Source organism: Heteronotia binoei, chromosome 4, assembly GCF_032191835.1.
Source record: "Heteronotia binoei isolate CCM8104 ecotype False Entrance Well chromosome 4, APGP_CSIRO_Hbin_v1, whole genome shotgun sequence".
Taxonomy (NCBI): domain Eukaryota; kingdom Metazoa; phylum Chordata; class Lepidosauria; order Squamata; family Gekkonidae; genus Heteronotia; species Heteronotia binoei.
Window position 1 is genome coordinate 170,757,036 of NC_083226.1, and position 13,378 is coordinate 170,770,413.

The 13,378-nt window shown below is 49.5% G+C and overlaps 1 protein-coding gene across 1 annotated transcript in view; it reads right to left on the reverse strand.

Annotated features, from left to right (window-relative positions):
- ARK2N (arkadia (RNF111) N-terminal like PKA signaling regulator 2N) overlaps positions 1–13,378 on the reverse strand; it is a 196,356-nt gene that overhangs the window by 8,972 nt on the left and 174,006 nt on the right. Inside the window, exon 4 of the mRNA XM_060236212.1 lies at positions 7,467–7,649. Within this exon, the coding sequence (XP_060092195.1) occupies positions 7,467–7,649 (183 nt within the window). The remainder of the gene's footprint in view (positions 1–7,466; positions 7,650–13,378) is intronic.

Genomic DNA, 13,378 nt, shown 5'->3' on the forward strand with positions numbered 1-13,378 from the left:
AACTGGTTGGCCCCTGTGTGAGACAGGATGCTGGACTAGGTGGACCTCTGGTCTGATCCAGCAGGGCTCTGATTTTATGGAGGCCTCAACCTCTATGTCCTATTGTTGGCCCTCCAGAGGAACTGGTTGGCCCCTGTGTGAGGCAGGATGCTGGACTAGGTGGACCCTCGTGGTCTGATCCAGCATGGCTCTGATTTTATGGAGGCCTCAACCTCTATGTCCTATTGTTGACCCTCCAGAGGAACTGGTTGGCCCCTGTGTGAGACAGGATGCTGGACTAGGTGGACCTCTGGTCTGATCCAGCAGGGCTCTGATTTTATGGAGGCCTCAACCTCTATGTCCTATTGTTGGCCCTCCAGAGGAACTGGTTGGCCCCTGTGTGAGGCAGGATGCTGGACTAGGTGGACCCTCGTGGTCTGATCCAGCATGGCTCTGATTTTATGGAGGCCTCAACCTCTATGTCCTATTGTTGGCCCTCCAGAGGAACTGGTTGGCCCCTGTGTGAGGCAGGATGCTGGACTAGGTGGACCCTCGTGGTCTGATCCAGCATGGCTCTGATTTTATGGAGGCCTCAACCTCTATGTCCTATTGTTGGCCCTCCAGAGGAACTGGTTGGCCCCTGTGTGAGACAGGATGCTGGACTAGGTGGACCTCTGGTCTGATCCAGCAGGGCTCTGATTTTATGGAGGCCTCAACCTCTATGTCCTATTGTTGGCCCTCCAGAGGAACTGGTTGGCCCCTGTGTGAGGCAGGATGCTGGACTAGGTGGACCCTCGTGGTCTGATCCAGCATGGCTCTGATTTTATGGAGGCCTCAACCTCTATGTCCTATTGTTGGCCCTCCAGAGGAACTGGTTGGCCCCTGTGTAAGACAGGATGCTGGACTAGGTGGACCTCTGGTCTGATCCAGCAGGGCTCTGATTTTATGGAGGCCTCAACCTCTATGTCCTATTGTTGGCCCTCCAGAGGAACTGGTTGGCCCCTGTGTGAGGCAGGATGCTGGACTAGGTGGACCCTCGTGGTCTGATCCAGCATGGCTCTGATTTTATGGAGGCCTCAACCTCTATGTCCTATTGTTGGCCCTCCAGAGGAACTGGTTGGCCCCTGTGTGAGACAGGATGCTGGACTAGATGGACCACTGCCTGATCCAGCAGGGCTGTTTTTATGGAGGCCTCAACCTCTATGTCCTGTTGTTGGCCCTCCAGAGGAACTGGTTGGCCACTGTGTGAGGCAGGATGCTGGACTAGATGGACCACTGGTCTGATCCAGCAGGGCTCTTCTGATGTTCTAATGAAGGGCTCAGCCTCTGTGCCCTGTTGTTGGCTCTCCAGAGGAACTGGTTGGCCCCTGTGTGAGACAGGATGCTGGACTAGATGGACCACTGGTCTGATCCAGCAAGACTCTTTTTATATTCTTATGAAGGCCTTGGCCTCTGTGCCCCATTGTCAGCCCCCCAGAGGAACTGGTTGGCCACCAGGTGAGAAACAATACTGGACTAGATGGACCACTGGTCTGATCCAGCAGGGCTCTTCTGATGTTCTAATGAAGGGCTCAGCCTCTGTGCCCTGTTGTTGGACCTCCAGAGGAACTGGTTGGCCCCTGTGTGAGACAGGATGCTGGACTAGATGGACCACTGGTCTGATCCAGCAAGACTCTTTTTATATTCTTATGAAGGCCTTGGCCTCTGTGCCCCATTGTCAGCCCCCCAGAGGAACTGGTTGGCCACCAGGTGAGAAACAATACTGGACTAGATGGACCACTGGTCTGATCCAGCAGGGCTCTTCTGATGTTCTAATGAAGGGCTCAGCCTCTGTGCCCTGTTGTTGGACCTCCAGAGGAACTGGTTGGCCCCTGTGTGAGACAGGATGCTGGACTAGATGGACCACTGGTCTGATCCAGCAAGACTCTTTTTATATTCTTATGAATGCCTTGGCCTCTGTGCCCCATTGTCAGCCCCCCAGAGGAACTGGTTGGCCACCAGGTGAGAAACAATACTGGACTAGATGGACCACTGGTCTGATCCAGCAGGGCTCTTCTGATGTTCTAATGAAGGGCTCAGCCTCTGTGCCCTGTTGTTGGACCTCCAGAGGAACTGGTTGGCCCCTGTGTGAGACAGGATGCTGGACTAGATGGACCACTGGTCTGATCCAGCAGGGCTCTTCTGATGTTCTAATGAAGGGCTCAGCCTCTGTGCCCTGTTGTTGTCCCTCCAGAGGAACTGGTTGGCCCCTGTGTGAGACAGGATGCTGGACTAGATGGACCACTGGTCTGATCCAGCAGGGCTCTTCTGATGTTCTTAGGAAGGGCTCAGCCTCTGTGCCCCATTGTCAGCCCCCCAGAGGAACTGGTTGGCCACCAGGTGAGAAACAATACTGGACTAGATGGACCACTGGTCTGATCCAGCAGGGCTCTTCTGATGTTCTAATGAAGGGCTCAGCCTCTCTGCCCTGTTGTTGTCCCTCCAGAGGAACTGGTTGGCCCCTGTGTGAGACAGGATGCTGGACTAGATGGACCATTGGTCTGATCCAGCAGGGCTTTTCTGATGTTCTTATGAAGGCCTCAGCCTCTATGCCCTGTTGTTGTCCCTCCAGAGGAACTGGTTGGCCGCTGTGTGAGACAGGATGCTGGACTAGATGGATCACTGCTCTGATCCAGCAAAGCTCTGTTTTTATGCAGGCCTCAGCCCCGTGGCGCAGAGTGTTAAAGCTGCAGTACTGCAGTCCTAAGCTCTGCTCACGACCTGAGTTCAATCCCCGGTGGAAGCTGGGTTTTCAGGTAGCCGACTCGAGGTTGACTCAGCCTTCCATCCTTCCGAGGTCGGTACAATGAGTCCCCAGCCTGCTGGGGGGAAAGCGTAGATGACTGGGGAAGGCAATGGCAAACCACCCCGTAAAAAGTCTGCCGTGAAAACGCTGTGAAAGCAACGTCACCCCAGAGTCGGGAACGACTGGTGCTTGCTCCTTTCCGCCTCTATGCCTTGTTGTTCCTCCAGAGGAAATGGTTGGCCACTGTGTGAGGCTCAATGAATGGGTACGAGCTGAACATGTGTCCGCCCAAGATTAATAATGAAGTTTCACAGAGCTCATCTCGAGCGGCCGGGAGGGGACCCCTAAGGGGGGCAGGATGTCAAGTACCTTGCCATTATAAGGTTAATCTTGAAAAGTGTCTCAATGCTGTGAACATTTCCTACTGAATGCTGAGAATGTATCTTATCTCCCTCTCCCCCTGTTTCCCAGGACTTCATCCCAAACACACCTCTTGCTATGTCTAATGCTACGGCTAGTGCGTAGCGCTTTATTGTAACACACTTTATCAAGAATGCTGCCTTGGGAAATTTCCCAAAGAGTAATTGCTGTGGGAATGGGGGGAGGGGGGCTTGCCTGATCGTAGCTGTTATTCCTTAGGTATATTACTCTCTGCATCCTGCTATTACTTCAGTTCTAGCTCAGACGTAGCCTGAGCAAAAGTACCTATATGAAGCCTTGAACAGATGGAACCTTTTGAAATAATGGACTGTTTATTACGTGACCGGGGGGACACCTGACACAGGATGCTGGATTAGATGGACTATTGGTCTGATCCAGCAGGGCTCTTCTGAGGTTCTTATGGAGGCCTCGGCCTCTCTGCCCTGTTGTTGTCCCTCCAGAGGAACTGGTTGGCCACTGTGTGGGACAGGATGCTGGACTAGGTGGACCCTCATTGGCCCGATTCAGCAGGGCTCTTCTTATGTTCTTATGAAGGCCTCAGCCTCTATGCCTGTTGCTGGCCCTCCAGAGGAACTGGTTGGCCACTGTGTGGGACAGGATGCTGGACTAGGTGGACCCTCATTGGCCCGATTCAGCAGGGCTCTTCTTATATTCTTATGAAGGCCTCAGCCTCTATGCCCTGTTGTTGTCCCTCCAGAGGAACTGGTTGGCCACTGTGTGAGGCAGGAAGCTGGACTAGATGGACCCTCATGGTCTGATCCAGAAGGGCTCTTCTGATGTTCTTATGGAGGCCTTGGCCTCTCTGCCCTGTTGTTTGTCCTTCAGAGGAACTGGTTGGCCACTGTGTGAGAGAGGATGCTGGACTAGATGGACCACTGGTCTGATCCAGCAGGGCTCTTCTGATGTTCTTATGGAGGCCTCGGCCTCTCTGCCCTGTTGTTGTCCCTCCAGAGGAACTGGTTGGCCACTGTGTGAGGCAGGAAGCTGGACTAGATGGACCCTCATGGTCTGATCCAGGAGGGCTCTTCTGATGTTCTTATGGAGGCCTTGGCCTCTCTGCCCTGTTGTTTGTCCTTCAGAGGAACTGGTTGGCCACTGTGTGAGAGAGGATGCTGGATTAGATGGACCACTGGTCTGATCCAGCAGGGCTCTTCTGATGTTCTTATGGAAGCCTCTCTGCCCTGTTGTGAGACAGGAAGCTGGACTAGGTGGACCCTCATGGTCTGATCCAGCAGGACTCTTCTGATGTTCTTATGGAGGCCTCGGTCTCTCTGCCCTGTTGTCGGCCCTCCAGAGGAACTGGTTGGCCACCGTGTGAGACAAAATGCTGGACTAGGTGGACCACTGGTCTGATCCAGCAGGGCTCTTCTGGGGTTCTTATGGAGGCCTCAGCCTCTCTGCGCTGTTGTTGGCCCTCCAGAGGGACTGGTTGGCCACTGTGTGAGACAGGATGCTGGACTGGATGGACCACTGGTCTGATCCAGCAGGCCTCTTAGGTTCTTATTGAGGCTTCGGACTCTTATGCCCTCAGTAGAGGCCTCGGCTTTGTACTCTTATGACGAGGCTTCACACTCTTATGACAGCAACACCAATTCTTGCTGAGCTGCAGTTAGAAGAGGCATGAGGGGGAAAAAGCCCACACTTTTGTCTGCCTTCACTACGATTTCCCTCTCAGCCTCTTAGTCCTACTCCCTAGCAATTTCCTTGCTATTTCTTGACAACTTCAACTGCTCACACCTCACTACACGCAACTGGCTTATGCTTGCCAATCCCCAGGTTCCAGCGGGGGTTCTTCTGCTTTCCCAGGCTCCTTCCCGCTCCCAGTCAGCTGACCTGTGGTGGAAAGCCCCGCCCCCACAGCCACCATGTGACTTTCCACCTCCAGAGGCTTCAGTCTCTGATTGAAGGCTTCCTCTTGGGATGGTGTTTTTGTGTTACTTTGAAGAAGCTGGCAGCAACTCATGAGTAGAGAGGCCAATCCCTCCCTTCAGAGTCGCCAGAAATGGGGGGGGGGGGGAATGTCTGCTGGGCACTTCATCATTCCCTATGTGGAGATCGATTCTCATAGGGTATAATGGGGAATTGGTCTGGAGGTATCAGGGGCTCTGGGGGGGGGCTGTTTTTTGAGGTAGAGGCACCAATTTTTCAGCATAGCATCTACTGCCTCTCCCCAAAATACCCCCCAAGTTTCAAAAAGATTGGACCAGGGGGTCCAATTCTATGAGCCCCAAAAGAAGGTGCCCCTATTCCTCATTATTTCCTATGGAAAAAAGGCATTTAAAAAGGTGTGCTGTCCCTTTAGGTGTGATGGCAAGTACTCCCTTGGAGTTCAATTATGCTTGTCACACTCTTGTTCCTGGCTCTCCCCCCAATGTCTCCTGGCTCCACCCCAAAGTCTCCTGATTGTAACGGTTGGGTAGGTCCATAAGGGAATAGGCCTCTTCTTCCAGAGCCAGTTTGGTGAAGTGGTTAAATGCACAGACTCTTTATCTGGGAGAACCGGGTTTGATTCCCCACTCCTCCACCTGCAGCTGCTGGAATGGCCTTGGGTCAGTCATAGCTCTCGCAGAGCTGTCCTTGAAAGGGCGGCTTCTGTGAGAGCTCTCTCAGCCCCACCCACCTCACAGGGTGTCTGTTGTGGGGGAGGAAGATAAAGGAGATTGTGACCGCTCTGAGACGCTGAGATTCAGAGTATAGGGCGGGATATAAATCCAATATCATCATCATCATCATCATCATCTCTGCGCAAAGCAGTATTTACTTTTGTCTGGGTAAAAGAAGAAGAATTGCAGATTCTTACCTAGCACTTCTCTCTGAATCAGAGTCTTAGAGCGGCTTACAATCTCCCATATCTTCTCCCCCCACAACAGACACCATGTGAGGTGGGTGGGGCTGGAGAGGGCTCTCACAGCCGCTGCCCTTTCGAGGACAACCTCTGCCAGAGCTATGGCTGACCCAAGGCCATTCCAGCAGCTGCAAGTGGAGGAGTGGGGGAATCAAACCCGGTTCTCCCAGATAAGAATCTGCACACTTAACCACCACACCAAAATGGGTAGGGAGTGCCAAAGGAACACCACATCTTCTGGATGACAAAGCCCGGGGAGGAGGGAGGATGGGAGAGATTCGTGACTAGAAGCAAAGCCAACGCGACAGACTGTGGTGGGAAGGCAGCTCTCACGCAGCTTAGCTCTGGCAGAACTCTCAACCGCCAGCCAGCAAAGGGGAGGCATCCAGGTCTGCACAGTCAGACACAGACGGAATGAAGCAAAAACCAGGCTTCAGATGTTGTGGCTGATTGCCCAGCGGCTTCTCCCCGAACTGGATACTAACCCCGACCCTCTTCAGCACGTGCCTGCTGCCACATGGGAGATGCTCCCCACTGCTGTGGTTACCAATGATTGAAGTGCCCCAATAAATACTGCAGCTCTATCAAAGGGGCTACCTAAGAACATAAGAGGAGCCATGTTGGATCAGGCCAATGGCCCATCCAGCCCTACACTCTGTGTCACATAAGAACATAAGAGAAGCCATGTTGGATCAGGCCAATGGCCCATCCAGTCCAACACTCTGTGTCACATAAGAGAAGCCATGATGGATCAGGCCAATGGCCCATCCAGTCCAGCACTCTGTGTCACAGAAGAACATAAGAGAAGCCCTGTTGGATCAGGCCAATGGCCCATGCAGTCCAACACTCTGTGTCACATAAGAACATAAGAGAAGCCCTGTTGGATCAGGCCAGTGGCCCATCCAGTCCTACACTCTGTGTCACATAAGAGAAGCCATGATGGATCAGGCCAATGGCCCATCCAGTCCAGCACTCTGTGTCACAGAAGAACATAAGAGAAGCCCTGTTGGATCAGGCCAATGGCCCATGCAGTCCAACACTCTGTGTCATATAAGAACATAAGAGAAGCCCTGTTGGATCAGGCCAATGGCCCATCCAGTCCAGCACTCTGTGTCACAGAAGAACATAAGAGAAGCCCTGTTGGATCAGGCCAATGGCCCATCCAGTCCAACACTCTGTGTCACATAAGAGAAGCCACGTTGGATCAGGCCAATGGCCCATCCAGTCCAACACTCTGTGTCATATAAGAACATAAGAGGAGCCATGTTGGAGGAGTGGGGAATCAAACCCGGTTCTCCTGGATAAGAGTCCACACACTTCACCACCACACCCAACTGGCTCTCTAAGAACAGGAGCTTGGATCTGTTTTTAGGGATGACTGCATTCCGAGTGGGTCAAACGCTTGCTTCTACCCACCTGCCTCAGTATTCAGTTCCTTTAGGAGCCCTCTCGTCCTCCAAGCGGGCCCGGTCTCCTTGCTAATGACCAAGCTGTTGTGCTCTTGAACGACCGCAGCTGCCAAAAGATTGTCCACGTTCACCACTTCGGGGTCAGAGTTTGTGTCCGAGATATCGTAATGAGGCACGACCGGCGGTCCATCTGGGAAAAGAAAGGAGAGCCACGGAGGTTAGATACGGGCATCCTCTAGGAGGTAAAACTATTTTTAAAAAATATTAATTCTACCATTGCTGCATTGTCTTGTTTTGCTAGTGCCAACGTCTGAAGTTCAAACAAATCAGAGGAGAGATACGCATTTCTGCCCTTTCGCTTGAAACGATACGATCAAAATCACAATCCTTCCTAAGAGGTGAGTAATTGACTCGGCACACACAGAATATTAAGACGACTGCAGATTTATACCCTGCCTTTTTCTCTGAATCAGAGACTCAAGAGCGGCTTACAATCTCCTTTATCTTCCTCCCGCACAACAGACACCCTGGGAGATGGGTGGGGCTGAGAGAGCTCTCACAGCAGCTGCCCTTTCAAGGACAACTCCTGCGAGAGCTATGGCTGATCCAAGGCCATTCCAGCAGGTGCAAGTGGAGGAGTGGGGAATCAAACCCGGTTCTCCCAGATAAGAGTCTATGCACTTAACCACTACACCAAACTGGCTCTCTATACCCTGCCCCATACTCTGAATCTCAGCACCTCAGGACGGCTTACAATCCCCTTTGCCTTCCTCCCCCACAATAAGACATCCTGTGAGGTAGGTGGGGCTGAGAGATCTTTGACAGAAGCTGCCCTTTCAAGGACAGCTCTGCGAGAGCTATGGCTGACCCAGGGCCATTCCAGCAGCTGCAAATGGAGGAATGCGGAATCAAACCCGGTTCCCCCAGATAAGAGCCCACGCACTTAACCACTACACCAAACTGGCTCTTTAGCATTAAGGCTACCCCAAAGAGCTTTGTAGTTCCCCACTGAAAATCCAATGACGCGGCCAGAAAGCTCAAATTCTATCAGAACATGCACTAAAGAGCAGCAGCGGCTTAAAGGTTTCCGCGTATTTCAATATGGACTCCCGTGAATCACAGTTCACTTCCTCAGAGGCCCGAGGAACTGAGCTGCGACTCACGAACTGCTCATATCACAAAAAATGCTGAGAGTCTTCAAGGTGCCACTGGTGCTACTTTGCTGTAACAGATGGGCATAGTTACCCCCTTTGCAAACCAAATGTGCCAGATTTAAGAACCAATTTGGAACATGCCAACAGTCCTTCTAGTCTCTCCAACGCCTGCTAGACCAGGGGTGTCAAACATGCGGCCCAGGGGCTGAATCAGGCCCCCTGAGGGCTCCTATCAGGTCCCCGAGCAACTGGCTCTTGTCTGCTTCCTTCTCCCTCTCTCTCGCTTCCTTCTGCATCTCAACTTGCTTTGCAAGGCTTGCTCAATCGCACAGGAGCTACAGAGCAAAACCTCAATTTTCTCCATTGGTTTGGAGGGAGGGAAAGAGCCAGAGCTTCCTTTGCCCAGTTCCCTGGATCCCACAGGAGAAATACAAAGGAAGCACTTTTAAGACCAACAAGTGCTAACATTTTAAAGCATGTTTTAAGGTTTTAAAAACTTTGAGCTGTGTTTGTCTATGTCCTTTAAAAAGTTTATATCTCTACTACCTAATCTTACCCAGGTACACACAAGGCCCGGCCCGATACGGCCTGGACCGGCCCAACAAGATCTCATTTATGTCAGATCCGGCCCTCAAAACAAATGAATTCGACACCCCTGAGCTTCAGGGAAGATCACAAGCACAGCATAATTGCCCTGTTTCCTAAGCGTTTCCCCCCTGCCACTGACAGAGGCATTCTGCCTTTGAACCCAAAGGTTCTGTCAAAATATCACCAAAAGAAAGGCAAAAGCCTAACCCAACAGGAAGTCAGGGAGATCTGGAAAAAAAGTTTCTTCAAGGGCAGCTCAAAAACCGTCCTTAATTCTGCTGGGAAAGAATTACACTGGGCGGGGGTGGGTTGGGGGAGACCCCAATATCAGTTCTGCAACCAAAGAGAAAGGAATGCAGCAAAGATTTCCACGTGAGCCTCCGTCAACATCGCTGCTGTCTTCCTAGAGTTCCAAAAATCATGACGCAATCAACCTCCCCCGAAGAAAACAAAAAACAACAAACTTCTCAGGAAAATGGCTTCCTTTGCTGAATTACATCTCCTCTAATAACATCAGTTCCCAACAATTCCACTTATTCCGGCATGCTTTACCTCTAATTTTCAACATATGCTCAACACAACTTCCTTTTTTCACACTCACAATCAGTCAACAGAGTCGGTTTGACAAAGACATAGGATGAGGTGGAAGCAACGTCACCCCAGAGTTGAAAAACAACTGGTGCTTGCACAGAAGACTACCTTTAACTTTATACCCAAGTATGGTTGCGAAGTCCCCTCTGCTCCCCAGTGGGGGACTTTCGCGTGCACGCAATAGCATCACTCAGAAGTGATGTCATCATGCCGCGCCACCTGCTCGTGCCCTCTCTAGGCGTTTCCGGGAAAACTCTATGGTTTTCCTGGACGTGCTAGCCATTTGGGAGGAGAAAACTCTATGGTACCTATTGCACCATAGAGTTTCCCCTCCCAGATGGGTAGAGCGTCTGGGAAAACCATAGAGTTTCCCCGGAAAAGCCTAGAGTGGTTGCCACGCAACGTCACTTCTGGGTGACATCATCATGCTGACGACGTCGGGGGAGGTTCCCCCCAGGCTGGTGGATTGGGAACTCCTGGGGGGGGGGGGGGTTGGCAGCCCCTACATCCAAGTAATTTTTAGATTTTTTAAAAAGTATACTCTATCGTCCATTTTTAGTGATTACTGGATTTATATTTTGTATCTTTTGTTATTTCTAATTGACCACTGCAAGTTCCGGCCTTTTTAAATTGGAAATACTCCGTATGCAACTGTTCTACAACAATGTCATGTATATCCTCTTTAATTATTATCATCTTTTGCACAATCTTAACAAACACTTTAAAAATGGGGGGGGGGGGGGAAATACCCGAATGATTAATACAAGGGGGATGACGGCTGAACATTAAACACTGATGACTCGAAAGTGGGCATGGACCCTTGAAAGCCACAGTGGGACACCTGCTGTCGAAAACACGCATTATAAAATTATACTTACAAGCGAGAATTTGGAAGGAATGGGAAGGAATCGATGCATATTTACAAGCAGAATTAAAACCCAAGAGTCGTTTTTCTCCCCACGGAAATCTCATCAGGGTTCAATGCAACGGAACATGACACATCACATGATCGAGAAAAAGAAAAGTTCCAAGTGCAGAAGATACAAGGGTTGAGTACAATATTGACTGCTGGGTATTTCGCCAATGACGAAGCTGCGCGCAATCCCTTAGGCTGTTTTTCCCCCGCCCCCTGGCAAATGGGACTCTTAATTAATTGGGAATGGTGTCAAAAGCGCAGAAGGGAAATTAATTTTGGAAATCAGACGGGCCTAAGCGAGCCGAGTGTTGTTTAGGCACTGGATAGGAGTCAAGTCAAAATTGTACCACTCCGACATGTATAATCATGCAAAGAATGTATAATAAGCGTATATACATGCAGAGTGATAGTCTTTTATCACCTACCCAGAGAATAACTTGGGTGAAAGTCTTCATCAGTACGGAATGCAAGTGTAAGCTTGTTATCTGTAGTTCCAACTCTTGTATCTTCTGTACTTCCAAAGAAGCACACCTTATAACTTAGCCTACATTTTTAGCATACGTCAGACAGAGAGTGATAGCTGACATGCGGAACAAGAAACAGCATATGTCAATTAAAAAAAAAAAAAAAGTCCTAAGATTTCTTTAAACAAAGCATGAACAAAATCTCCCCAATTTATCAATGAAAGAGAGTTTTAAACTGTCTTTCCATATTAAAAACGGCTGCGTCCAGTCGACAAAAAAGGAGTCCAAGTGGCAGCTTTAAGATCAACAGAGTTTTATTCAGAATGTACGCTTTTGTGTGTGCCTTGCGGGATAGGGCGGGGTATAAATCCCAAATTAAATTAAATTAAATTAAACTTCTCCAGACGAGGAGTCAGGTACAGTGAGCAGAGCTACAGAGAGCTGGTATACAAAAATATTGTGCAAAAATATCAAAAATATTGTGCAAAAAACACGCACTCTTGACTTAATATATACAAAATTAAGTAAATTATATCATATAATGAACAGCCTACAAAAGTGGGCATGCATTCATACAGTATAAATAGAAAACAAACGAAAGTCTCAAAACAATATTCCAGGGAGGACCCCACACAGTCTCTGAGTTTTCCAAACAGAGTACTAAGACTCAATAATAAAGTTCCACAGGAGTCCCTCCGTCGCTTGTTGACTTCTGGAGGAAAAATAATGGCCTTCACGCAAATTCCGGCTTTGATTGCGTTCCGCTGCTCCTGCAGCTTCCTCGTTAGCCAACTGAAACTTCCAGCCAAGTTCTCTCTCAAACGCCCATTTTGGTATCTTAATTAACGCCCATTTTGGTATCTTAATTAAGGAGCAGCGGAATGCAATCAAAGCCGGGATTGTACGTCGACTGCGGGGTGACATGATAAGAGGTTTACAAGATAATGCATGGGATGGAGAAAGTAGAGAAAGAAGTCCTTTTCTCCCTTTCTCGCAATACAAGAACTCGTGGGCATTCGATGAAATTGCTGAGCACTCGGGTTAGAACGGATAAAAGGAAGTACTTCTTCACCCAAAGGATGATTAACATGTGGAATTCACTGCCACAGGAGGTGGTGGCGGCCACAAGCATAGCCAGCTTCAAGAGGGGTTTAGATAAAAATATGGAGCAGTGGTCCATCAGTGGCTATTAGCCACAGTGTGTGTGTATATATAAAATATAAAAAAATTTTGCCACTGTGTGACTGGATGGGCCATTGGCCTGATCTAACACGGCTACTCTTATGTTCTTATGCTGCCACTGTTCTTTTGCACAGATAGCTGGTAGGCAGTAGTTTAGAATGCAAAATGGTACAGATTTAAAAATCTAATGACAGAATAGCAAAATTTTGCTCAGTTTGTTCATTTTCCTATTCTCTCATTGGGTTTTAAATCTGTACCATTCTGCATTCTAAACCACTGCCTACCATCTATCTGTAGCTCTGCTCACAGTACCGGACTCCTTGTCTGAAGAAGCGTGCATGCACACACGAAAGCTTACATCCTGAATAAAACTTTGTTGGTCTCAAAGGTGCCATTGGACTCCAACTTTGTCTATTGCTTCAGACCGACACGGCTGCCCACCTGGATCTAGTTGTGTCCAGTGTTCCCTCTAAGCTGAGTTAGCGTGAGCTGCCTCCAAGATTTTTAGCCCTCCAGCTCACACATTTTTGCCTTAGCTCAGGAAGGATGACCCCAGAGCACACTAACTGAAGCAGCAGCTCGCCGCTTTAATACCGGTCGCTCACAAAGTAGAATTTTTGCTCGCAAGACTCTGCAGCTTAGAGGGAACGTTGGTCGTGCCTTGTCTTTCTTGCGGCGCAAGCATTATTAGCACTGATTCTCAGAAATCTAACTTAAAAGTTCGTATAAATATTTGGATTAAATGAAACCCCAGGAGCCCTGGTAGGACAAATGCTGAGGAAGCTGCCAAGAAAAGACATTTTAGGGAACACAGAAGCAGAGAGGCAGGTCTTGGGACCCAATCCACTGGAGAGTAGCGATAGCTATTAGTGTTATTATTTATAAACACAAGACTCAATGAAGTGACCAGGAACTGGGAAAGAGTTACAGTCACATGAAGTTGGTGCACGAAAACTTCCCAGTGGATTGAGTTCCTGGGTAAACCAGGACGCATGCAGGTTGATATATGTACGTCCCATCCCAG